This window comes from Acomys russatus, chromosome 29, assembly GCF_903995435.1.
Source record: "Acomys russatus chromosome 29, mAcoRus1.1, whole genome shotgun sequence".
Taxonomy (NCBI): domain Eukaryota; kingdom Metazoa; phylum Chordata; class Mammalia; order Rodentia; family Muridae; genus Acomys; species Acomys russatus.
In genome coordinates this window covers 28639274-28664920 of record NC_067165.1, presented here as the reverse complement: position 1 = coordinate 28664920, position 25647 = coordinate 28639274, and the positions used below count along the sequence as shown (strand labels likewise).

Below are 25647 nucleotides of genomic sequence, written 5' to 3'. Positions count from 1 at the left end.
CCTGGCTTCAGCCTCTCAGGAGACATAGCCCCTCCTTGCAGCTTAGACTATGCCAGGATAATCCACTGGGACACACACACACAACATAGACCCATGAATGTATATAACACACCAAACACACACTATACTTTTATACATACACACAGACATATGCCACACAGACCCACACATATACACAAACACACCACACACATATAAACACCAGACACAAAGATATAAGCCACACAGACCTACACAAACACACATACATACACATGTATACAGACATATGCCACACAGACCCACACGTAAATATGAACACAGTACACATATATACAAACTTATACCACACAGACACATGCATATTCACACACAATACACCACAAAGTCATATACCCGTATAGCCAAATACACCAAACACATTCTAGACATATACACAGACATATGCCGCAGAGCCATACACAGACATGCCATACCCACAGATGGACACCACACAGATTCACACATGTACACAAACACACACATCATATAGACTTACACAAATACACATATTCCATATAGGCCCATACATAAACACAGCCAAAACGCACACACCACGCCAATACGCATACACACAAGAACATGCATCACCCAGACCTACATAAACACACACACCACACATATGTGCCACACAGGCCCATGTATACACAAAGAAACACATGCACAAAACAACACCAACACATGTACATACATAGGAACACTGGACACACCACACACACACACCACAGCACACAGCACACAGCTGCAGCACTGACCCACCATCCCTAGACACAGGAGATCTTTTTTTGTTTTGTTTTTCTTTCTTTCTTTCTTTCTTTTTTTTTTTTTTTTTTTTTTTTTTTTTTTTTTTTTTTTTTTTTTTTTCCCCTGTGTAATAGCTCTTGCTGTCCTGGACTCACTTTGTAGACCAGGCTGTCCTTGAACTCACAGCGATCGGCCTGCCTCTGCCTCCCGAATGTTGGGATTAAAGCCGTGCGCCACCACCACACCGAAGACACAGGGGATCTCAACCCTCCCTTCCCGCTCCCATCACCTTGATCACACAGATCAGCCAGGTTTCCGGAAGGGGCCTCTGTGGCTGGGTCTCACCTCGTGACCCACACTGACCCCCTTTTCCCCAACCTTTTATGGAGGGCCAGCATTCACTGCGGGGGTTTCGTCTGATGGCAGTCATACCTGTGAACTGTCTGCCACCAGATGAAGACACACACGCACACAAACATGCATATGTATATACATTTTTATACATTTCCTAGTATTTTTATTAAATTATACCTTTTTAATAAAGAAGAGAAAAGCACAGACTAAGAGGAACTCCAAGCTATAAGCGTGAGCCTGCAGACCCACTGGGAAGCTAACAACTTTACTACATAATAGTTGTTTTCTTCTATTTTCAAATCCCAAGTGATTTTTAAAATAAAATGAGACCACTGGGGGTGGGGGGTGGGTGACGCATGCTTTTAATCCCAGCACTCGGGAGGCAGAGGCAGAGGCAGATGAATCTCTGTGAGTTCAAGGGCAGCCTGGTCCTCCAGGACAGCCAGGGCTACATAGAGAAATCCTGTCTTGAAAAACCAAGAAGAGGGGCTGGAGAGATGGCTCAGTGGTTAAGAGCACCACCTGCTCTTCCGGGGGTCCTGAGTTCAATTCCCAGCAACCACATGGTGGCTCACAACCATCTATAATGGGATCTGATGCCCTCTTCTGGCCTGCAGGCACACATGCAGATAAAGTGTTCATGTACATGAAATAAATAATACATTTTTAAAAGAAAAAGAAAAACCAAGAAGAAAGAGGACGGGGCAGGGGGAAGGGGAGAATGAGCCCTTCACAGTTAATAACCTGGGTCCTGTGTCATCATCTTGCAAAGACCACATGAACGATGGCCCTGAGGACCCTATGCGTGGATACTGGGACACCTGATGTCTGGTTCCTGCCCAGGTTACTTCAGCCTACCCAACTGGGATTGAGTGGCTCCACCCTCAGCCCAGCTCAGGCCATGGAGGTCTACATTTGAACTCAGCCAGTGGCAAATGAATGTGTTAATCCTTCTTGTCATCTTTTCCTCTGCAGACCATGTCTCGGTCGGAGGACTTGGGGACAGTTTTTATGAATATTTAATCAAGTCCTGGTTGATGTCTGCCAAAACAGATATGGAGGCTAAAAATATGTACTACGAAGCCTTGGAGGTAAGAGGTTTCCTGATACCTGCTGAAGAGGTAGCCATCACACCTTGGGGGCCTAAGTGCTAAGAGAGGCCACAGAATGGTCAGGGAGTGACAGGGAAGGCCTCTCCAGCCGTACTTTACACTGATACCTTCCAAGTCACTGGAGACATCTGCGTGTTCCTCCCCCATGCTCAGAAACCCGAGCCTGGCAGGTCAGGCCATTTGTCCAAGGTCTCATAAGAAGTGACAATCTGATTTAGAGCGCTCAGTTTAAGCCCTCCCCCCCCAAGTCTCTGGCCTTCGGTTAATGTGCCAAAGCCCAGATGGCAGCCAGGAGCCCCCTTGGGGCTCCAAAGCGAGGTCTTCAGCTGTCATTCTGTAAACCAGAGGTGACACTTCAGGAAAGAAAGTGACATCCAGGATGTGTGGGGCATGCACTTTGCTCATCCTCCCCATGTGGATGCAAGCTGAGATTCAGAGACAGGACATGTGCCCAAGGCCACCCGGCACTGAACTAGCAGAGTTAGTGTCCCTGCTGGCCTGTGAGGAGGAGGGGCAGGCTGGAGTGAGGTCCCCTCCATTCCCCCACCCCGCAGCCCCAAGAGAGGAAATTTTAGAACAGAAAAGGGAATTGCGTAGCTGGAGCTATGGATGCCCCACTATTGAAGCCAATAGGTGGTAAAAGCACATGGCAGGGGCTGGGGAGATGGCTCGGTGGTTAGAGCACTGGCTGCTCTTCCAGAGGTCCTGGGTTCACTTCCCAGCACCCATATGGTGGCTCAGAACCATCTGTAATCCCAGTTCCAGGGGATCCAATGCTCTCCTCTGGCCTCCCTGGGCATCAGGCACGCACACAGTACACAGACATACATGCAGCTAAAACACTCATACACATAGTAAAAATAATAAATCAAAAAAAATTGAGGTTTTTTTTTTTTTTTTCATTTGACACAGTGTTTCTATGTGTAGCCCTGGCTGTCCCAGAACTCACTCTGTATACTAGGCTCACAGAGAGCCACCTGACTCCAGTGCTGGATTTAAAGGTGTGTGCCATCACCACCCAGCTTTAAAAAAAATTTTTTTTTTTTTTTTAAGAAAAAGAGAAAGCACTGGGCAGGCTCTGGGCCTCAGTTTCCTCATGAAGTTGGTTGGGTTTTGACTAATCTCCCTGCTTTGCAACACCACCTTATGCACTTTAAAGTGAGAGCCTTTGTCCCACTCCGCTCTGTCTCTAAGGCAGTCCTGGGGCTGGAGACGTTTGCTTGTCCTCGCCAGCCCCCTTACTCCTGAGGTTGACCATGACCACTGGGCCCCACGTGATTGGGACCCTGCTGATCACCAGGACTTTATCACTTCACTGTTTTGTTTTGTTTTGTTTTGTTTTGTTTTGTTTTGTTTTCTGAGACAGGGTCTCTCTGTGTAGCCAAGGCTGTCCTGGACTCCCTTTGTAGACCAGGCTGGCCTCGAACTCACAGAGTCCTGCCTCTGCCTCCTGAGTGCTGGGATTAAAAGCGTGCGCCATCACTGCCTGGCTTATCGTTTCACTCTTGCCCCTCTACTTCTTCAGATGCACCAGCCCATTGCCAGCTCAAGGCCTTTCTACTTGCTGTTCCTCTAACCCAGAATGCCACTCAAATGGCCAGATCCTTTCAAATGGCCAACTCTTCACTCATTCACTACTGAAATGACCCTTCCCAGCCTCTCTGTTACATGCCCCGCCTTTTATTCCCTTCTTCACTTGTAACAGAGTCTGAAGTGATCGCTTGCTTGCACACATTCCCAAGTGTGAGCTCTCTAGAACTGACAATCCTGTCTCCTTGTTAGCCCCGCGTGCCTCGCCCCTGCAACAGACTGGCACGTGGCAGGCACACAGCAGTCATCATGTGACTAAGTAGGTGCCGCGTGATGGATAAGAGAAATGAGCGAGTGGTTGGACGGATGGATGAGTGGGTGGACGGGTGGGTAGATGTCAGCGGTTGCATTGAGGGATTGAGGTATGGATGGATGAGTTGCCAGGTTGATGTAAACTGTTGGACAGACAGATGGACAGACAGACAGACAGATGGGTGAATATATGAGTGGATATGTGCATTGTGGACAGATGTGAACAGTTGGGTGGATGGATGGATGGATGGATGGATGGATGGATGGATGGGTGGGTGGATGGCTGGGTTGGTATGGGCAGCCAGATGGACAAATGGATGGATGGACTGATGGATAGATGATGGATTGATGTGAGCAGTGCAAACAGTCAAGCAGTTGTGTGGATGAGTTGGCGCCTGGATCAGGGCATAGAGAGATGGACCGATAGATAGATGGGTGCATGGCAGATTGATGTGAACAGTTGAATGGATGGATGGATGCATGGATGAGTTGATGGGTGGACGGATAAGTTTAGATATGGATGGATGGATGATGGATAGATGATGGGTGAATTAATGTGAGCAGATCGATGGGTATATTGGGGGAAGGGTAGATTGATGTAAACAGTTCGATGGATTGATGAATGGAGGGAGGGAGGGGCGGAGGGAGGGAGGGATGGTCTCTAAGCACCATTTGATGGGAGGAGTCTGCCCAGAAATGGCAGTGCTTGTAGAAACACACCAAAGCTGACTTCTAGAGCCGTGGACCTCTTAAACTGTGGGTTTGGAAATCTCAGGGGTGAGGCTTCTCTGCCTGGCTCCCTGGCACCAAGCTCCGTGTCATGAAACAGTGCAGTTCAGCTCTCTCCATCCCTGTCTGCCCTGGGCTTTGGCCAGCGTCCCCTATTGGAGGATTAGGTCCTTCTCTCCCGCAGCCCTCTGTAGAATAAACAAGAAGTTAATGAGCGCACTGACTCCCAGCCCTTAGGGCACACCGTGGTTGCAGCTTCAAGGGGAGAGATGGCTATGAATTATTTAAGCAGTCTGGGAGCCTCAGAAAGCATGGCTGAGTAGAGAGACCTTAGCTCCCACATTTGATCTTCCGTAAGGAGCCTGGGGCCGCAGACCCTGAGTGCAGGGCAGGCCTCTGGCAGGTCTGGGGCTTTGAAGAATATTCTTAGCAGTCCTCGGCCTTGTCAGCATGTTGGAATCACTTAGCCGACTCAGACCCCTTCTTAGGCTACACCCCAGAAATGGTGTCAGAACCTCTAGGGGTTGGCCCAGGGATGGTTCTGTGGAGCCTCCCAGGGATCCCTATGCGAGCCAGGACTGGGAGCCTGAAGATTCAACCTGTGTCCAGTTGGGGTGGGTGGGAGGGTTCAGGGCACCCCCATAGTACCCCTCCATAGTCCTAGTCACATGTTTGAGAGTCATAAGAGAATGGCACTTAAGGAAGCCAAGGAAGAGCTCGTCACTGTGACCTCCTCTAGACAAAAATATATTAAGTCCCTGTGTTAGCTTCCACCTTAAAGATAATGAAATACAGATGGAAAGGCCTAGTCACAGCAAAAGCCAAGGATACCAGATGTCACCCGCAGTTCCTGCCTGCACAGCCTGGCTGGGTCACTTAGGTCCCTGTAAGAGGACTTGGGTGGGTGTCCCAAAGGGCATAGGAAGGAACTGGCTGGGACAGGCACCAAGCCAGGTCACAGTACTCTCTCCCCTTCAGGCCTCACCGCTGCCTCCTGAGGGGCCTCACTGGCTAGCTAGTCTAATGAACAAAGCCCCAGATCCCAGTGAGAGACCCTATCCAGAGGAAAAAAAAAAAAAAAACAAGGTGGCAGCTGGGCGGTGGCGGTGCTCGCCTAGAGGCAGGCGGATCTTACAATTCGAGGCCAGCCTGGTCTACAGAGTGAGTTCCAGGACAGCCAGGGCTACACAGGGAAACCCTGTCTCATAAAACAAAACAAACAAAAATCAAGGTGAACAGCCCTTGAGACGCAGCTGCAGCTGGCCTCTGGCCTCCACAGGTATGTACACAGATTGCAAACATACCCACACGTGCACCAGTGCACACATGAACTTGCACATATGAACACACACAGAGAATGAAGCCTGGCCCTTCTGTCTCCACCTCTGTTTGTCTGTATCATAGTCAGAGACACCGAGCTGTAATTTCCTCAGAGAGGCAGTTACCCAGCCTGTGGGAGGGAATCTAGAAGGTGTTGTTTCTCAGCCCCACAGCATGACATCTTGGCATCTCCCCATATGTCTCTTTTAACACATCCAACAAATAGGTTCTGGGACCCTGGGTTTGCCCAGCTGCGCACCCCCTGCAGTGACCCTTAATGGAGCAGCTGCTAAGACCCGTCTCCACTCAGGAGCCAGTGCTGAGAGCGGAGAGGCCACCCCTCCTAGCAGCTGGTGGCACTCTGGGCCTCAGCAAGCTCCCCATGTGGAACTGGTGCCCTAGTAAGGCACCTTGTCAGCCTTATCCCATCTGCCGCTCAGCAAGGGTCCTGCGGCCAGCTGCCCAGCCCTGGCCCTGACAGGAGAGAAAAAAGAAAAAAATGGATCCAGAAGCCAACTCTGTCTCCATGTGCCAGGTCCTGACTGGTGGCTGGCGCCTGTGTCAAGCGACACTCAGATACTGGGGGTAAGGGCATTTTACGTAATCAGGCTCCAAGTGGAGAGCCAAGAGGAGGCAGGAGTAAGGGGGTCAACTACTCTAAAGACAGAAGCAAAGCTGGAGAAGACCTTCTGGGGGTACTCAGGATGCAGGGTGGGGCATACACAGCCAGAGGCAAGAGAGCTCTCTGATCTGACTCTGCAAAGCAGAGCACCTGCACTCTCGTCTCTTCCTGGCTGCTGATCACAGTCCTTCCTGTGTGCTAGGCCCATCCACGGTGCCACTGTGTCCCTGCTGGGAAGGGATGTGGGTGGAGGGCAGGGGACAGGCTGCAGAGAGCTCACTTGCTGCATGTGTTGGGGACTCTGATGCAGAGACAAAGCTGACATGGCACAGAGAGAGCATGCGACTTGCCCGGTGCCACACAGCAGAACTGATAGACAAGAGATTTGAACTAAAAAAAAAAACAAAACAAAACCTGTGCCAGGGAGTCAGTCTAGAACACCAGGCACACTCTGGGAACCAGATGAGGGTACCTTCGAGGCCTAGCGAGGCCTTCCTACAGCTGTGCCAAGAATCTCTTGAGGTTGCCCAAAGGCCTATGTATGACATGACCCAGTCCATTTTAGAGTAGATTGAAGGGGAAATGAACATGGAGGCAGGGAAGCAGTAGTGTCCCCACGGGGCCTCAGTTAAAATCAGGACTCGGAGACCTATGGAGGCCAGTTTCATGCCGAGTGGACAGCACACAACTTCAGGATTCTCGGAACCGTAGGCAGGGAGAGAAAGGTGCTCTGAAGTCATGAGTTGTTTCTCAGGAGCCCGTTTCTACTAAAAGGAGCCTGCAGTGCTAGCAGAGCAGGCAGAGGCCCCCTGGGTGACGAGGGTGAGCAACCCATGGCCGGCATGAAGGGAGGAGGCCATGCTGACACCCTGGACAGAGTGTCTTTCCTGATGAGACACAGGGACCGCCCTCCCATAAAGACGCTTAGCCACAGGAAGGCTGGGAACTCCAGAACCTTCTGGATGCTGGAGCCCATATACAGGCCAGCAGCCTTTGGGCTAAGCCCTTTTCTCAGAGGGTGCAGCGAAGGCAAAGCTTTGTTGATCTTTCTTCATCACGATCCATTCTTGGATCTGGAAATCAGATTCAGGTGGACAAGTTTGCACACAGGCATTTTTACCTGGGGAGCCATCTCACTGATATCCAGTGTGAAGATTTTTTTAAAAAAAGTATTCTTTAAAACATTGATTTCTTGCCGGGCGTAGTGGCGCACGCCTTTAATCCCAGCACTCGGGAGGCAGAGGCAGGCGGATCACTATGAGTTTGAGGCCAGCCTGGTCTACAAAGCGAGTCCAGGATGGCCAAGGCTACACAGAGAAACCCTGTCTCAAAAAACAAACAAACAAAAAAAAAACCATTGATTTCTTTTTAACCTTTTTGTTGTTGTTTGGTTTGTTTTGTTTTGTTTGAGACAGGGTTTCTCTGTATAGTCCTAGCTGTCCTGGATTCGCTTTTTAGACCAGGCTGGCCTCAAACTCACAGCGATCCGCCTGCCTCTGCCTCCTGAGTGCTGGGATTTTAACCTTTAACACTTTGTTTTGTGTATGGGTGTGTCTGCCCACCATGTGCATGCAATGCTGGCAGAGGCCAGAAGAGGGCGGCAGATCCTCTGGCACTGGAGTTACAGATGGTTGGTTGGTAGCTGGGTTCTGGGAGTGAATCTGAGGACTGTAAAAGAGCAGCCAGTGCTCTCAACTGCTGGAACACCTCTCCAGCTGTAAAATGTAGAAGATTTAAAAGTCATATATCAAGAAGAGACTTGATACCCTATGAGCATATACAGGGGGAGGAAATCCCCCTCAGGAACAGTCATAGGGGAGGGGAATAAGGGGAAAATGGGAGGGAGGGAAGATTGGGAGGATACAAGGGATGGGAAAACCATTGAGATGTAACAAGAATAAATTAATAAAAAAATTTTTTTAATAAATAAAAGTCATATATTACAACAGGACACACACACACACATACACACACACACACACACACACACACACACAGAGGCTCTGGAGGACAGAGAGCCCTGCAGAGCAAACCTGCCACTGTTTCCTCATAACTTGCTTCCCTTCCTTTCTTCCTGTTTTTCCCACTACACTGTCCTCCCCGCTCCTAGGCCATAGAGACCTATTTGGTGAATGTCTCTCCCGGGGGTCTGACCTACATTGCGGAGTGGCGAGGGGGAATTCTGGACCACAAGATGGGACACCTTGCTTGCTTCTCAGGAGGTATGATCGCTCTTGGTGCTGAGGACGCCAAGGAAGACAAGAGGGCCTACTACCGAGAGCTTGCAGCCCAGATCACCAGGACGTGCCATGAGTCCTATGCCCGCTCAGGTAACCCTAAAGGGGAAAAAGCAGCAACCGATACCCAGGCTAGACACCAAGAAGCACTGAGCACTGGCCAGAGCAACAGACCAGTGTGTGTGTGTGTGTGTGTGTGTGTGTGTGTGGCGGGGTGGGGAAAAAGCACTCTTAGCACCATTCTTCCCTGGGAAATTGCTAGAATTTGAGAGCACTGACTGTATTGTACCCAGCACTGAGAGGTGTCCCTACTGAGCCTCCCAGCACAGATGAGGAGTCCCAGGCTCAGCCAGGACTTGGCCAAGGTTCCATGGGATGCAGGCACTAGAGGGTCCTCTAACACCCACAGCTGATTGACACCTGAGCCTGCAAATCGCCTGCCTGGAAGGGTACCTCTGCCTGTCTTCTGGGCCCCATGGGGCTTCTCACCCCATACCTAGCCACCCCAAGACCACCAGCCAGCTTTAAAGATCTCTGTTTACAGGCTAGAGAGATGGCTCAGAGGTTAAGAGCACCATCTGCTCTTCCAAAGGTTCCTAGTTCAATTCCCAGCAGCCACATGGTGGCTCACAACCACTGTAAAGAGAGATCTGACGCCTTCTTGTGGTGGGCAGGCACACATAAGGGCAGAAAATTGTATAAATAATGAATAAAATTTTAAGGAATTTCTGTTTACACACAATGGCACTTACCAAAACTGCCAAATAGTCTGTCTAAGAGCTTGAACCCCAAGCCTCATTTTATACTCGGTGAAACAGTCGGCCCAGAGGGGGAGGGGAAAGAGCTGCCTTAAGGGACAGCCCCTCTGAATGTGAGTGGTTGAGCCAGGCCCTGATAGCCAGTTCCACCCCACCCCTCACATTCTCGCCAGCCTCAGCGCCACGGTCCTAGCCTCAGGTAGATAAGTTCCACATTGTGCTCTGAGCCTCTGTTTCCCCATCTGTCCAATGGGGAGAGCAGCATGCAGCTGTCTGAGCCCTGTCAGAGTCCACAGACCAGCAGCTACACAGCCCTGCAAGAGGCTCTGGCCACAAGAGGCCAGTGACAAGTCTCAGGGCTGCTCCTAGGAAGCTACTTCCCTGCTGTGCCTGAAAGTCGTGGGGGGGGGGGGGGCTTGCATTCTTTTCATGGCGCTGGCTATGCCAGGGCCATAAACAAATGGGAGACCTCAGGAATAATAAAGAGTTTGCTGTTTGTCTGGGACAGTCATCCAGAGCTGTAAAAGACAGCCGCTTCATCGAGCATATTGTCCCAACCAGCCTGGCTCACCCGCTGCGCAGCCCTCACCCCATTAGCAACTTGGCAAAAGCACTGTTTCCCAGTGGCAGAGCCTCCACGCCATCTGGGGGTGGTGGTGCAGGGCACGAAGAAGCCAAGCCCAGTTGACTCCTAAGAAGATAAGCCTCCATCTTGCCAACAGGCTGTAGAGAAAAATCCCCAACCCCAGGGCTCCTGGGTGCTAAGGACATCCCCAGGCTGAGAGCCAGTGATCATCTGGCCTGGACAGGCAGGCAGACAAGAGAGGCACAGGCCAGCTCAGCCTTGACTCGCTGTGTGGCCTTGGCTAAAATGCTTAGCCTCTCTGATCCCTGTCACCGTCCATTGGGAGAGAAGGATGGCCCTTAACAAAAAAAAAAAAGAGAGAGAGAGAAAAGAAATTAAGGACCGTGATTATGTAAAGTGCCCAGCGGAGCCCTTGAAATGACAGACTCGTCTTTACAATTTTGGTCTTGCAGAAAACAAAATGGCAGCAGACTGTCCACACACAAAGACTAGACCCCATCGGGCCAACCCCACTCTGCCTAGGCAGGTGCTTTCCTGGGCTCCTGTCTTAGTTAAGGTTCCTACTACTGTGATACAGAACACCGTGTGCAAAAGCAACTTGAGTAGGGATTTATTTCATCTTACAGCTCGGAGGTCACACCCCATCACTGAGGGCAGTCGGGACAGGAACTCAAGGCAGGAGCCTGGAGGCAGGAACCGAAGCCGAGGCCACGGAGGAAAGCTGCTTACTGGCTTGCTCGGCCTGTTTTCTTATAGAACCCACGACTGTCCCTGTGCAAGGGTGGCACTGTCCCTGTTGGGGTGGGTGGGCCCCTCCGGCACTGTCCCTGTTGGGGTGGGTGGGCCCCTCCCACATCAATCATCAACTAATATAACACCCACAGAATTGCCTCTAGGCTAATCTTTTTTTGCTGTTGTTTTTAAAGATTTTATTTATTTATTATGTATACAGTGCTCGAAGGCCAGAAGAAGGCATCAGATCACATTGTAGATGGTTGTGAGTCACCATGTGGTTGCTAGGAATTGAACTCAGGACCTCTGGAAGAACAGCAGAACAGTCAGTGCTCTTAACCTCTGAGCCATCTCTCCAGCTCCCCCTCTAGGCCAATCTTATAGTCAGGTTTCTTATTTAAGATTCCTTCTTCCAGCCAGGGGTAATGGCACACCCCTGTAATCCCCGCACTTGGGGATGATGCAGAGGCAAGTGGATCTCTGTGAGTTTGAGGCCAGCCTGGTCTACAAAGCAAGTCCAGGACAGTCAAGGCTACACAGAGAAACCCTGTCTCAGGGAAGAAAAAAAAAAGCGGGGGGGATTCCCTCTTTCCAGTTATGTCTAGAATCTTGTCAAGTTGACAGAAACCAACCAACAGTAGCTCCGCTCCACGTTTTCATAGGTGGCGCTGGGTGTGTGACGGGAGGGACTGGGGGCACATTAGCACGGTAAATGACCTGGTAAATCTTACAACCTCAACATTTTTGGGGAGGAGGGGTTAAGATGGGTCTTAAAACTTAGCCCTTGGGGCTGGAGAGATGGCTCAGAAGTAAAGAGCACTGACTGCTCTTCCAAAGGTCCTGAGTTCAATTCCCAGCACCCACAACCATCTGTAATGTGATCTGGTTCCCTCTCCTGGCCTGCAGGTAGAGCACTGTATACATAATAATAAATAAATCTAGTTAGTTAGCCTGGAACTCATTATCCAGACCAGGCTGGCCTCGAACTCACAGAGATCCACCTACTTCTGCCTTCCAGGTCATGGGATCATAGGCCCAGCAGCTAAACTGCTACATTCTTTAATGAACTTGCCGTGGAGGCTGTGCGCAGCTTGGTGCAGCCCAGAGAGGCAATGGGCAGACCTGCCTATCCCATCTCAGCACTCAGTACTAGGGATCAAGGTCTATCTTAGGCAGGGTCCAGAGAAGTAGGAAGCGGGGTTCTGACGGGCCGCTCATCTGTTCCCACAGACACCAAGCTGGGGCCTGAGGCCTTCTGGTTCAACTCTGGCCGGGAGGCGGTGGCCACACAGCTGAGCGAGAGCTACTACATCCTGAGGCCTGAGGTGGTGGAGAGCTACATGTACCTGTGGCGGCAGACACATGACCCCATCTACAGGGAATGGGGCTGGGAGGTGGTGATGGTGAGTGTGGGGTAGCCTGTGTCCCTGGGAAGCCACAGTCAGAGGCTTAAATCCTCTGGCTCAGGAACTACAGGAAGACAGACAGGCTGCCGTCTGGCCAAGGGATGGGATGGTAGAGTCGAACAACTCTCAAGAGGCCTTTCTAAGGCAAGGCTGAAGTTGCTAAGAAGGGCCCGAGTGTCTGTGGTCTTGGGGGCCAGGCCCAGCTGTCAGCAGACTCAGGGACAAGGCTGGTGGCCACACCTAGGACTATCTAGTTGCTACGCCCTAGCAGACCTGCTCCTGGCCCTGGAGCCTACGTGGGTGGCTCAAGGTGCCTCCTTTGAAACAGGGGCAGCTGCCAGCCAGCAGTTCGCCCTACTCAGTCTCTAGTAACCCTCTAACCCGCCATGGTCCTCCCTCCATCGCAAGCACTAGGTAGAAAGCTTGCCCTCCTAGGGCGCCTTAGTCACTGTTCTATTGCTGGGGAGAGACACCGTGACCAAGGCAGCTCTTATAAGAAAATGCACCTAGTGCCGGGCGTGGTGGCGCACGCCTTTTATCCTAGCACTCGGGAGGCTGTGAGTTCCAGGCCAGGGTGGTCTACAAAACAAGTTCAGGATAGCCAAAAATAAAAAGCACTTAACTAGGGGTTTGCTTACAGTTACAGAGATTTAGTCCATTTTTATGGCACGGAGCATGGCATCAGGCATGATGCTGAAGAAGGTATGAGAGCTACATCCTGATCCACAGGCACAGACAGACAGACAGACAGACAGACAAAGACTGAATAAGCTCTTGAAACCTCAAAGCCCACCCCAAGTGATATACTTCCTCCTACAAAGCCACACCCACTCCAATAAGACCACACCTCCTAATCCTTCTCAAGTAGCTCCACTCCTTTGGAATAAACAATCAAATAGATGAGCCTATGGGGGCCGTCCTTTTGTTTGGTTGGTTTTGAGCTTGTTTTCTTTTTCTTTTTCTTTTCTTTTCTTTTTTTTTTTTTTTTTTTTTTTTTTTTTTTTTTTTTTTGAGACAGGGTTTCTCTGTTTAACAGAGCCATGGCTGTCCTAGCCTCTCTTTGTAGACCAGGCTGGCCTCAAACTCACAGAGACCCACTCGCCTCTGCCTCCCGAGTGCTGGGGTTAAATATGCTCACCAACATGCCCGGCTGGCCATTCTTCTGTAAAAGGAGTAGATGGAAAAGGCAAAGGTAGAACTTCCAGAAACTTTTCTGATAGGTGCTACGTCTTCTGCTCCTCTTTGCATGAGCTCCTGCGCCCATGCCAGCAAGGGGTGACCTGCTTTGGGGACAGGCTATCCTGGCGGCACACACTCTGGATGGGGGGACCGGTTACATTAAGACCTATCCAGGGTCCGCTTCCCTGAGGCCCTGGCTCTTGATCTTCAAAGAAGAATGAGAGGGTCCCCAACAGGCGTCTCAGCAGTGCCTCTGTCTGAGGGGTCCCCAAAAGGCAGTGCTTCCCATCTGCACCTCCCTCTGTCTGAGTCACAGCACCATACAGTAAGGTTGGGGATCAAGAGGCTGCCGAGGCAGGCTGTAATTGTGGTAGGACTTGTTAAGAGTTATAAGGGTGCCAGGGTTCTGAGGAGACCTTAGCCTCCCAAGACATGAGAGGTTCTCCCATTAGACAGCTTTGATAAAGAGGAAGACCCCACGCCACATAGTTAATAAGTAGACCAGAATATGCTCAGATTTCCAGGGCGCAGGGAAAGGGGGAAAGACCCATTTTGTCCTCTGTGACTGTAGCCACAGCAGATGGCCTGTCATCCCTAGCGGTGATGACAGGGCTCCTGCTCTAAATGTCTGGCCCCCAGGCACCACAATGAGCAAAATTGCATTTCTGTGTGGAGCAGGAGGCACACATCCACCCTGACACAGGAGCCTGGAGGCCACTGAGTCTGCTCTCTAGATCCCAGCAGATCACCAGCCACCATCCTTAACTTCATCACTTCTGTGGTGAAGGTGTCAGTCACCAGGTCACCCAGGTCCCTGGAAAAATGGAGAGATCTGGCCTAGACTCAAACCAGGGAAAGCTCACTAACTGGGAAAACATCAGGGCTGAGTTCCCAGAGTGGCGAGTGGGGGTGGCCAAGCTCCAGCCACCAGGCATCTCCTCCTCACGCTAAGGCTGCTCCCTTCCTCTCTTTCTCCAGGCCCTGGAGAAACACTGCCGGACAGAATCCGGCTTCTCGGGGATCCAGGATGTGTACAGCAGCAACCCCAACCACGACAACAGGCAGCAGAGCTTCTTCCTGGCTGAGACGCTGAAGTGAGTACAGCTTTCCCTGGGCCATCATCATCATCAGCTCAGGAGCACATATGCGGTGGAGGCTTAGTTCTTCCCCAGGGCCACAGCGGGGATTACACCGATAGCTTCCCAACCCCTTCACCAGGTCCTTTGCCACTCAGCTCTTCTAAATAAAGTTACCCTCCGTGTGGCATTGATACTGTCCCCTCTGACCTCTGCAGCACAGCTTGGAGCGCTTGCTCTGGGTACAGTCAGCTGCCCAATATATATCCCCCTTCCCTCACTCCACCCCATCCCCAACTCCCCCTACCCCCCCCCCCAACCCCCAACCCCACAGGACTACTCTCAGAGTCCTGGATTAGGCCTTGCACTTACTTCCAGTAAAGTCCCCACACAGGAGGCTGGAGTTCCCAGAACCTAACTAACTACATCACTGCCCTGCGGGAAATTAACTGTAGCTTAGGAACAGTGTAAGAGTTTGTCAGGGGCAGACCCTGGGTCACCAGACCAAGAGTGAGTCTAGACAAGGCCACCAAAGTCTTCAGGGCTCACTGCAGGACGGTCAAGCAAACAAAGCAGTGAATGGTGGCCAGGGTTGAACCAGGTCTTTTGACCCCAAACTTAGCCTCCATGTGCATCCTCAGAACCAGCCCCGGCAGATGCAGGTGACCTCTCCTGTGGCCTCTCTCTTCCTCCAGGGCACTAACCACTCTCTCGACCCCTACCCTGCCACACAGATACCTCTATCTTCTGTTCTCTGAAGATAACGTGCTGTCGCCAGAGGACTGGGTGTTCAACACGGAAGCGCACCCGCTGCCCATCAACCACTCGGACAGCTCCAGCGTGGCAGGGTATCGCCACTGACCCACCGTCTCCACGCCCGTGTCTCAGTGTCTCAGGGATGCCTCTACTTTCTTGGGATCCGGGACCGTTCTCAGAGGCACTGGGGACGGAAGGCCCACTGTGGGCAGACCCTGGACGGATGTGTCGGACAGGCGACTTCTTTTCCTCTGTGAGGAGACAGGAGCTGGTGATGCACCAGCGTCAGGGCCGGGCTGTGGTACCCAGCACCCACACGTTCCTTTCTATGGGGGAATTTCTGTGCCCCCACACTTGCTGACACAGGGCCAAAGGACTGGAGTTTTGCATAACCATCCCATGTATTTGATTTGCTTCCCCTTTTTGGTTTAGGGAGTTTGGTTTTGCTTGATTTTGTTTCCCCCATCCCAATTTGAGTTTTAATGACAATTATAAATATAATTTTCAAAGTCATGCGCCTTCTAAAACTGTGTCGCCTAATTCAAGGAGACCTTAAGCGTTTGTACACACGCACTCTTGACCCACCTGGGTTTTTTGTTTTGTTTTGTTTTTTTCAAGACAGGGTTTCTCTGTGTTAGCCTTGGCTGTCCTGGACTCACTGTGTAGACCAGGCTGGCCTCGAACTCACAGCGATCCGCCTGCCTCTGCCTCCCGAGTGCTGGGATTAAAGGCGTGCGCCACCGCTGCCCGGTGATCCATCTGTTTTTAATGCCTATTACCCAGCGTTGACTCTGTTTGACCGTGTGTCACCTACCTTATCATTTAAGGAGGAGCGCTCTTTGATTTGGTCCCAAATGTTACAAATCACTAATGCTATTTTCATTACTGTAATGGAAAGATATGTGACATAGAATAAAGGAGTTTATTGAATAAGAAATAAGATTGGACTCATTGCCCGCCTGTGGCTCCTGGGGAAAGTATTACAACAGTGTCATCAGAAACAATCTCCAGCCGGTAGCTGAGCTGAGGTATGATTTAGTAAAACATTCCAGATTCTTCTTTGACTCTCCCTTCAACTGGCCCTAGTACATCCAGGAAGTCAGAGCCCAGTCCTTTAAGTAGAGTTGGGTATGCATGCTCTGATGGAGAATTGGAAGAAGCCCAGAGAGGTGCACCCATTTGCCTGAGGTCACACAGCCAGGAAATAAAGGCAGAAAGGAGCCTTGCCTCTGGGGTGGAGTAGGGGAGGTCTCCTGGCCACTCTGGTCCTTTGTTCATCTGCTGTCAATGAGCGATGCTTGCGGAGCACCTGCCCAGATGCTGCACTGCAGACCAAGGCCAAAGCTGACAGCGAGATAGTCACCACCCTGAAATGAGGGGCGCAGATCAAGTCGTACCCCTAGGCCAGTAGAATGGCTGCAAACCATTGAAAATACCAACAAGAAGACGTGCAGCTAAGCTAACGATAGCCAGGGCCTGGCTCTGGGGTTAGGGACAATAAGGTGACTTTTAAGCCAAGACTTAAAGATAAGCAGGAGCTGTAGGAAAGGTTAGTGGGGTAAGATCTGCCAACCCAGACACCCTTCCTACCTTCCCTGTGCCCACCCGCCCTGTGACCCAGAGGCCATCTGCATGGCTAAGATCTCTACACTGACGTGCCAGGCTTCTCTTTCCAACAGTCCCACTTGCAGCCTGGCCACCCTTTCCCAGCCCCTTTGTTAGGTTGTGCATCCAGGTACTGGAGCTCTGGGCCTGATGAGTCCCAGCCATTGTGTGAGCCCAGGTTAAGTCACCTCACCTCTCTGGTCTCTTTCCCATCATCAGAAATTCCACCTGCCGAGGTTGCCATGCGAACCAGTGAGATGCTCCTGATTCCCTGTGGTCCAGGATACATTGCCTCTTTGTTCTGGAGGCTCAGATACCCTGGCGCTTCCTAAGCGGAGCTGTGCATGCACAGTCCCAGTAGCAGGGAATCCCCCACCCGCAGAACACCAGTCACACTTTTGTCAGGTATCACAGACAGACTGGGGTCTCCTGCTACCCACAGCCCATACTTTAAATGAAAAGGAAAACACTGCACAAACACTGTAGGGCAGTTAAGAAGCCAAGATAGAGGCTGGAGAGTTGGCTCAGAAGTTAAGAGCACCATCTGCTCTTCCAAAGATCCTAAGTTCAATTCCCAGCAGCCACATGGTAGCTCACAACCATCTATAATGTGATCTGATGCCCTCTTCTGGTGTGCAGGTGTACATGCAGGCAGAGTACTCTATACATGATTTTTTTTTTTAATTTTCTATACTTACAGCCTCCCCTTTCTTCCTCCCATAAATTTTTTTGAAAAAAGAAAATAGGGTCACTATCCTACTGTATGGAATGAATATTGTTACATTTTCTTCTAGGCCTTTTTTCTATGAATATATAGAATATATATATCTTTTGCAAACATGGTATCAGCCTATGCATACTGTTTTCTTATAACCTGGTTCTACACTTAACTTTATATATGTGTATATATTGTGAACATCTCTCCATGTCAACAAATATACACCTATGTCAGCACTCTTCCTGGTCGTGTAGTTTTCCACTATGTGGCGTCTCATGCTGTGTGTATCTGATGCTGGGCATTCGGGTTTGCGTCCGAGGGGCTCTCAGTTAGAACTTAAACAGCAAGCTTGCCAGTGAGGAGTCTTGGGAATGAGGAAACAGGTAGACCTCCAAAAGGACAAGAGAGCTGGAGAGCTGGCTCCGCGCTTAAGTGGATAACATTTACTGCTCCCCCAGAGGACTCGATTTTGATCCATGGCCCCCCACGTCAGGCAGCTCAACCACCTGCAACTCCACCTCCAGCACATCTGTCACCTTCTTCTGGCTTCTGCAGGTACCCACACACATGTGGCAGCCTCTCAAACATACACACCCACATACACACAAATTATTTTTTTTTTAAAGAAAAAGGATTTGGAGGCCAAGGGTCCTACAAAAACCAGAAGTGGTCTTCTGGGTCCCCAACAGGATGGCTAAGTCCAAAGTACCCAAATCCGGCTCGGTCTTCATTCCACTGGGCCAGGCCTGGGTGCCACTGGTCCAAAGCTGAGGGTGGAGAAGCATCTTGATTGACAGACACGTCCACCAAGGTCGAGCATCAGATGCTCATGGAAAGCAAATGAGGTTCACTACCTACATTAGGGGCCCTGAGCTGAGTGGTAAGGAGAGCAGGGTGCATCCATTTGCCAGGCTTTTTTCCAGAATGGTAAAGAGCCGTGAAGAGCAGCCTGGCCTCTCCTCCTCCTACCATGCCCAGCTTTTCCCTGGGGTGGTGTCAACTGGGATGTCTGTCCTTCCAAAGTCCCCCGGCTTCCCCCCCGGGCCCATGTCATATCCTTTCTGCCGGGAGCGAGCAACTTGTAAAAATGGCTATTTTAACACCCATCCTCCAGGAGGGCCCCTGCAGGTGGGGAAATATCATCTTTTCAGTACAGAACACCACACCAGGGATAAAAATAAGGAAGGCCTGAGGCGGCTGAGAACAGGCAGGCATGGGGGATGACTCAGCCCCCAGAGGCAGGAGAGGGCCTGTGGCAGGCCCCAGGCTACCCTTCCCTACAGCAGCTGGCAGCACCTGCCCATCTTCACCTCACAAACAGTTCAGCACCTGCCCTTCTTGGGAGTTTTCCTCACCACCTGCCCAGGCCCTGAGCCCTGGACTATCATAGTAAGCAGAGGGCCAGGGACCTCCATCAAACTATGTGCGTGCATGTGTTCGGATGGCCAGATGTGCTAGCTAGGGGTGCCAGAGGCAAAACAACTGGCGGCTGGGGAGGTAGCTGAATTGGTAACGCGCTTGCTGCACAAGCATAAGGTCCTGAGTTCGGATCCCAAGTGCCCATGTAAGGGCCTCACTGGGTGGCACTGGGTAATTCCCAGAGCTGGGGACGGGGACTGGTAGATCACCGAGCTCACCGGCCAACCAATCTAATCAAATTAGTGAGGTTCAGGGAGAGACCCTGCCTCAAAACTACAGTCGAGTGGAGACTGGAGAGATGGCTCAGGGGTTAAGAGTGTTATATTTAAAAATTAAAGCAGATGATAGATAGAAGGTGCCAGGCAGCAGATGTTATGTTATGTTGTGCATAGTTTATTATTAAATGAGCATTGGGGGGGAGAGGGAAAGGGAGAAGGGGTACCCCAGAGAGAGAAAGGAAGAAGGAGAGAAAGCAGAGAGAGGAGAGAGGTGGAGGGTCTGTCTTTTATATGGCCTTGGGGCCACCCCTTGATTGGCTCCAAGATGGGGTGCAAGGACAATCATTGGGGTGGCATCTATAGGATCTATATCAGAATAGATGTGCCCGCAGTGTCACTTCTGAACAGACAGCAGGGGGAGACAGGAGCAGGCAGCTGGTGACTGAGCAGAGCTGGCCAGAGGGATTTCCTGAGGTTCTTTGGCTCAGGATTGGCCAGCCACTTGCCTGGGAGATGAAACTCCGCAGCAGGTGTGACAGAAGTACAATTTTAATTTTTTTTTTTTTCATTTCAATTTAAGCAGCCACATGTGGTTGCAAGCTGCCATTTAGCCAGCACGGAATTAGAACTTTGAAAGCAAGTGTCCTCCTCAGACCCTGCCAGACCCCTCAGGCTCAGCTCTCCCCGCTGCAAAAATGAACTTAGCACAAAACATTCTGTTTGGGATCGCAAGTGTCCCCTGGTACACACGTGGTTATTTTTATACCGGTCTCTCTTTTGACTGTTTGCCCCAGCACACCCCTGGGTTTTGTCCCATTTTGGCGTTTCTTGCTCGCAGTTTATCTGCTGATGGCTGAGGTAGGTCAGGGCGAAGCTGTGACGGGGAAGGGAAAGGGGCACCTTGTCAGAGGGCCAGCTCAATCTCTGAAGTCAGGTGGACCTATGCTGAGTGTGCCCTGCCCTGGGCTGTGTGGCTGGGGCAAGTTCCTAACCCTTCTGAGCCCAGCTTCTCAGTTCATGGAAACAGTGGATTTATTTGAGTCACACACACACACACACACACACACACACACACCTGTAGGGATGCCGTTCACAGCAGTGACAGTTGCTATTGTTACTATGCCAACGTCTCTGTAAACTGTAGAGCCCCCACTTAAATGTGAGGCAAAACGCTGCCATCGGAACTTCTCCTTTTTAAACACAATGCTTTGAAACTTAGAGAAAACAGCGTGAAGCAGGCCCGGGAGATGAAACAAACTCTCCAAGCAATAAATCCAAATGCTTTTTCTGTTTTTCTCATTGAGCAAGCGATTGCCATTAGCCCCGAGTTGCTTGAAATTGGGAAACTGGAATGACGATTCGCTAGCTGCCCAAGGGGCTCCAGCTGAACTCAGGTGGGGAGGCCAGGTGGGGGCTATATGGCAGGAAAATACTGGCCCAGAGGCCCAGGGAGGGGGGAGGGGGAGGGAAGGAAGTGGGCGGGGGAGAGTGTTGGAGGCCCAATTCATTCTGGTTCTAGGTCCTTCCTGCTAGTTTGGGAGGGAAGAGAGGCAGGAAAGCTAATACCTCACCTACAGAGAGGTAGGTTGGCTCAGGCCTAACATCTGTTCCCAGGGCTGCTGCCCCACCCCCCCCCCCCCCCCCAGCCATTCCCCACCCAGTGGGGTGTTCACCACCCTAAGTCTGAATAGCTCACATTGACTCAAGACAGTGTTAGTTTCTGAATTGGTGTCTTTTATCCCAGGCTGGCCTTGAACTCCCTACCTCTGACTCAACAGGACCATGATGTCCCTCCAAATGTGGTGGAGCAGTGTAGGACAGTGAGCGTAGAACTAGCTGCCCATCTGACTTTTAAAATGTCAAAGCAATGTTACCAGCTTGTGCGGAAGTCTCTGCTTTCTCCATTTTCCTGTCTCTTCTGGTCCTAGACGGCGGCGGAGTGGAGGGGAGGATGATTTTTTTTTTAAGATTTATTTATTTATTTATTTATTTTATTACCTATACAGTGTTCTGCCTGCATGTACACCTGCAGGCCAGAAGAGGGCACCAGATCACATTATAGATGGTTGTGAGCCACCATGTGGTTGCTGGGAATTGAACTCAGGACCTCTGGAAGAGCAGACGGTGCTCTTAACCACTGAGCCATCTCTCCAGCCCCCGGAGAGGATGATTTCATACAAAGAAAAACTCTTTGTATCAGACATCCAATGCTCAGCGCTGCAAAACTCTCACCAGGGAAACCCAGCTGGACCTTGGCCTTGCCCAGTGGTGCCTACAACCAGCTATGAGCGAGGCCGGGTCACTGTTCAAAGGGCCCAGGAAGCTATCGGGCAGTGAAATTAGCTAAGCCAGGCTCTCTGCTCTCACCAGGCAAGAGACAGTGTCTACCTGGGACATCTTTGGGCATCTACCTCGTCCTTTGAGGAGCCACACAGAAACATCAGGAAACAAACCTCTCCTCTACTTGGATACCACAGAAGCCGTGCCAAGGTCATCCAGGCCCTCAGGCCCTCAGTACAGACCTACTTTCTAGCTAACCCCAGTATTGCTTCGCCTCCTCTCCCTCCAACACACCAGCAAGGGCCAGCTCTGGTTCTAGAACATTCTTGGCATCTTCCAGCCTCTCTCCTGCACCTGCACTGGCCCAGCCCAGGTGATGTCACTGCCACGGGGGGGAGGGGGGGGCAGCTCCAGCCTTTGTGTTCCCACACTTTCCATTCTAATTAGACTGATCCCTTTAAAGAAAATCACACACACACACACACACACACACACACACACACACACACACACACGGCATGGTGATGTATGCTTGTATTCCTGACACTCAGAAAGTGGAGGCAGGAGAATCGTTAAGTTCAAGGTCATCCTCAACTACATAGCGAGATCCAGGTCATCCAGAGAGACATGAAATATCTCTCTCTCTCTCTCTCTCTCTCTCTCTCTCTCAAAAAAAAAAAAATCCCAAGTAGCTTTATTGAGATATCATTTATTTATATTATTTATATATATATATTTATATTCATTTGCCACATATGATTAATATTTTGGTATATTTATAGTCATTCTATCATCATCCTCATCTAATTTTAGAGGGGGAAAAAAAACCCTGCACACCCTCCCATCCCAGGCCACAGCAACCTCCTTTTCCATTCCATCTCTGTGGATCGTCCCGGCCCACTCAGGACATTTTCTCTTAACGAACCCCTAACATCTGTTGCCTCTACACATGGCTACCTCCCCTAAGGCTTAACTATGCTGTAGTATGCATTCAACGGTGAGAATCTGGGTTGTTTCTGCTCTTTTGGCTACTAGAAGGGTTGCTGTGTTGGTTTTGTTTTAAGTCGCAGCAGGCCATCACGAATCGGGCTGCCATTCTAATTCTCAGGGCACTGAGGCAAGAGAGTCCCAAGTAGACAGCCAGCCTGGTCTACACACTGAGATCCTATTTCAAGAGAAAAACAACAAGTTCATCTGGCACCATGGTGCGCACTGTAATCCCAGCACTCAGGAGGCAGAGTCTAAAGAGCAGGAGGGGAGTTCAAGGTCATCCTAGGCCACGTAGCAAATAAGAGGCCAGCTTGGGATACAGGAAATGCTGTCTTGGGGGTGGGGTACAGTATGTCATGCCTGGGATTGAATTTATGGCCATAGCCTGCAAGAGCCTTGATGTCCCATCCCTGTCCCCGCGCCCCGCCCCTCACCCCACCCCATCCTCGTCACCATATACATCTGCTGCTGCTCTCCCTGTCAGTCACTCTGTCTTCTTTGGTCATTCACTCACTCACTCATTCATTCATTCATTCATTCATTTATATTTTGCGTGTGTTTGGGTGTTTTACCTGCATGCATATCTGTGCACTGTGTGCATGCAGTGTTCACAAAGACCAGAGGTCATCAGATCCCCTGGAACTGAAGTTACAGATGCTTTTGAGTAGCCATGTGGATGCTGGGAATCGAACCCAGATCCCCTGCAAAAGCAGCCAGTGTTCTAACCACTGAACCACCTCGCCAGCCCTTATTTGACTTGCTCTGTCAGGATGAGCATTAACTGAAGTTAACTTGCTAGGTCAGCTGTCCCCCCCGCCAGAACATTCTACTCTGACAGAGGAAAACCTTCTCTTCCTCCCTACTGTGTCCTGGGATATAGGGTAGTTCCTGGCACACAGTGGGTCCTTATTTAGTTCGGAGAGCCACCTACCCTAGGTATGCTTAAGCTATTCCTGCCTTGGCCCTAGAAGTCCCAGTTTCCCCAAGTGGCACTGTTCTCCCATATGCTAGTCTGGTCACCAGCTGCCAAGAAGATGGAAGTGGAATTTGAGTTAAAAAATTGCTTTTCAGGAGTCCCAGATGATAGAAACGAAACAAATGACCGTCCCCAACCTTGCATCCCCAAACTGGAGGGAGTGGGAGGGTCGGGTGGGAAGCAGGAAGGAGCAACAGCTCCCCCTGCAGGAGCTGCAATGACTTCTGTGCTAGCACACCAAGGAGTGGGGGACAAGAAGCTGCTGGAGGATAGTTGGAGTGTGTGTGTGTGTGTGTGTGTGTTTGCTTTTTGGTTTTTTGGTTTGGTTTGGGTTGGGTTTTTTGTTTGTTTGTTTTTTGTTTTTTTGCTTTTTTTAAGACAAGATTTTTCTATGTAGCCTTGGCTGTCCTGGACTCGCTCTGTAGACCAGGCTAGCCTCAAACTCACAGAGATCCGCCTGTCTCTACCTCCCAAGTGCTGGGATTAAAGGCGTGTGCCACCACGCCCATCTTACCATCTTATGTTTTAACATGGGCCTCTCATTCACTGAACCCAGATCTCACCAATCATTTAGGCTTGCTGGCTTGAGAGCTCTGGGGATACCCTACTGCCACCCCCGTGCCGGCAGGCACCCAGTACAGATGAACCCTATACTGACTTTTGTTCTGTTTTGGTTTGGTTTTTGGTTTTTCAAGATAGAGCTTCTCTGTGTAGCCTTTGTAGAGCAGGTTGGCCTCGAACTCACAGCAATCCACCTGCCTCTCTGCCTCACGAGTGCTGGGATTAAAGGCATGTGCCACCATGCCCAGCTCCCCCACACTAACTTTTTACATGAATGCTGGGGGATCTGAACTCAAGCTTTCATGGCTGTGCAGTCACCACTGGGCTATTTCTTCAGCCCCCAAGAGGCAGGCAGATCTCTGAGTTCGAGGCCAGCCTGGTCTACAAAATGAGTTCCGGGACCGCCAGGACTATACAGAGAAACCTTGTCTCAAAAATGAAACCCCCCCCCCAAAAAAAACCCCAAACATACCAAAACTGAACAAACAAACAAAAAACCAGGCAAGCTTTACCTAGCTAGGTGGCCTGAGAACAAATATGACAATAGTATGTGCCCCAACTTACACACACACAATGGCCTGGAATCCACTAGCTCATGTGCCAGGTGTCTCTAGCTCATGGGAGTTGGAGGTGGTCTAGAAAGGGTCCCACCTATTTCTTGTAGACTCAAGTCTATCTGGAACTTCACAGCTGCTGGCCTCTGGGGAAGAGGAGTCAGCTGGGGCCTTAGAGCTGGATACAATTAAAGGAAGCCAGGCAGGAAGTAGTGCTCCCAGGGATGGACGGATAGGGAACAATTTTCTTCCAGTTGCATCCCTTCCTTTCCCTATGCCCTTCCCTGAGCATTCCCAGTGTTCTCCAGAAAAAAAAAAAAAAAAAAATTATTTCCCGTGTCAGCCAGATCCAGCTGGTAGGTACTGGCCCTACACCACCTGCCGAGGTTGCAATCTCAGCAGACACTGACTCCTTCACTCCAGGAACCCCAGACGGGCCTTTGGGACTCGCCATACATAGGGGGGAAGCTTGTCCCTGAGGTATGAAGAAGGCCTCAGAGCTCGCCACCTGTGTGTGACCAAGAGCACTCTGAAGGCCTGCCCTTCAGCTGGACCACGGAGGAGACGTGCTGGGTTCGTAATTGGTTGTTATGCTCTAAATGCCTGAAGATGCTGCAGAGAACAGGCCTGATCTGGCCATCATGGGAGACCACTGAGCGTCCGCCTCATTTTCATACGTGGCTAAAACCTGTTCTGCCATGTTTCGATATTATAAAGTGGGTTTGTGGAGATCTGGTTCTGGCAGTCCGAGGGCGCGCATGTGCGCCAGGGGTCGCTACCAGGTGTCTTCCTCTATCTCTGTCCATCTTAGATTTAGAGACAGGGTCTGGATCACCTGTTGGGCTAGAGTGACCG

General features: G+C 50.7%; 1 protein-coding gene across 1 annotated transcript in view; it reads left to right on the top strand.

Annotated features, from left to right (window-relative positions):
* Window positions 1-15597, top strand: part of Man1c1 (mannosidase alpha class 1C member 1) — a 141321-nt gene extending 125724 nt beyond the window's left edge. Inside the window, exons 8-12 of the mRNA XM_051171720.1 lie at window positions 2092-2207; window positions 8852-9071; window positions 12285-12457; window positions 14618-14733; window positions 15450-15597. Coding sequence (XP_051027677.1) covers window positions 2092-2207; window positions 8852-9071; window positions 12285-12457; window positions 14618-14733; window positions 15450-15576 — 752 coding nt within the window. The 3' untranslated portion in view covers window positions 15577-15597. The remainder of the gene's footprint in view (window positions 1-2091; window positions 2208-8851; window positions 9072-12284; window positions 12458-14617; window positions 14734-15449) is intronic.
* Window positions 15598-25647: the final 10050 nt, after the last annotated feature.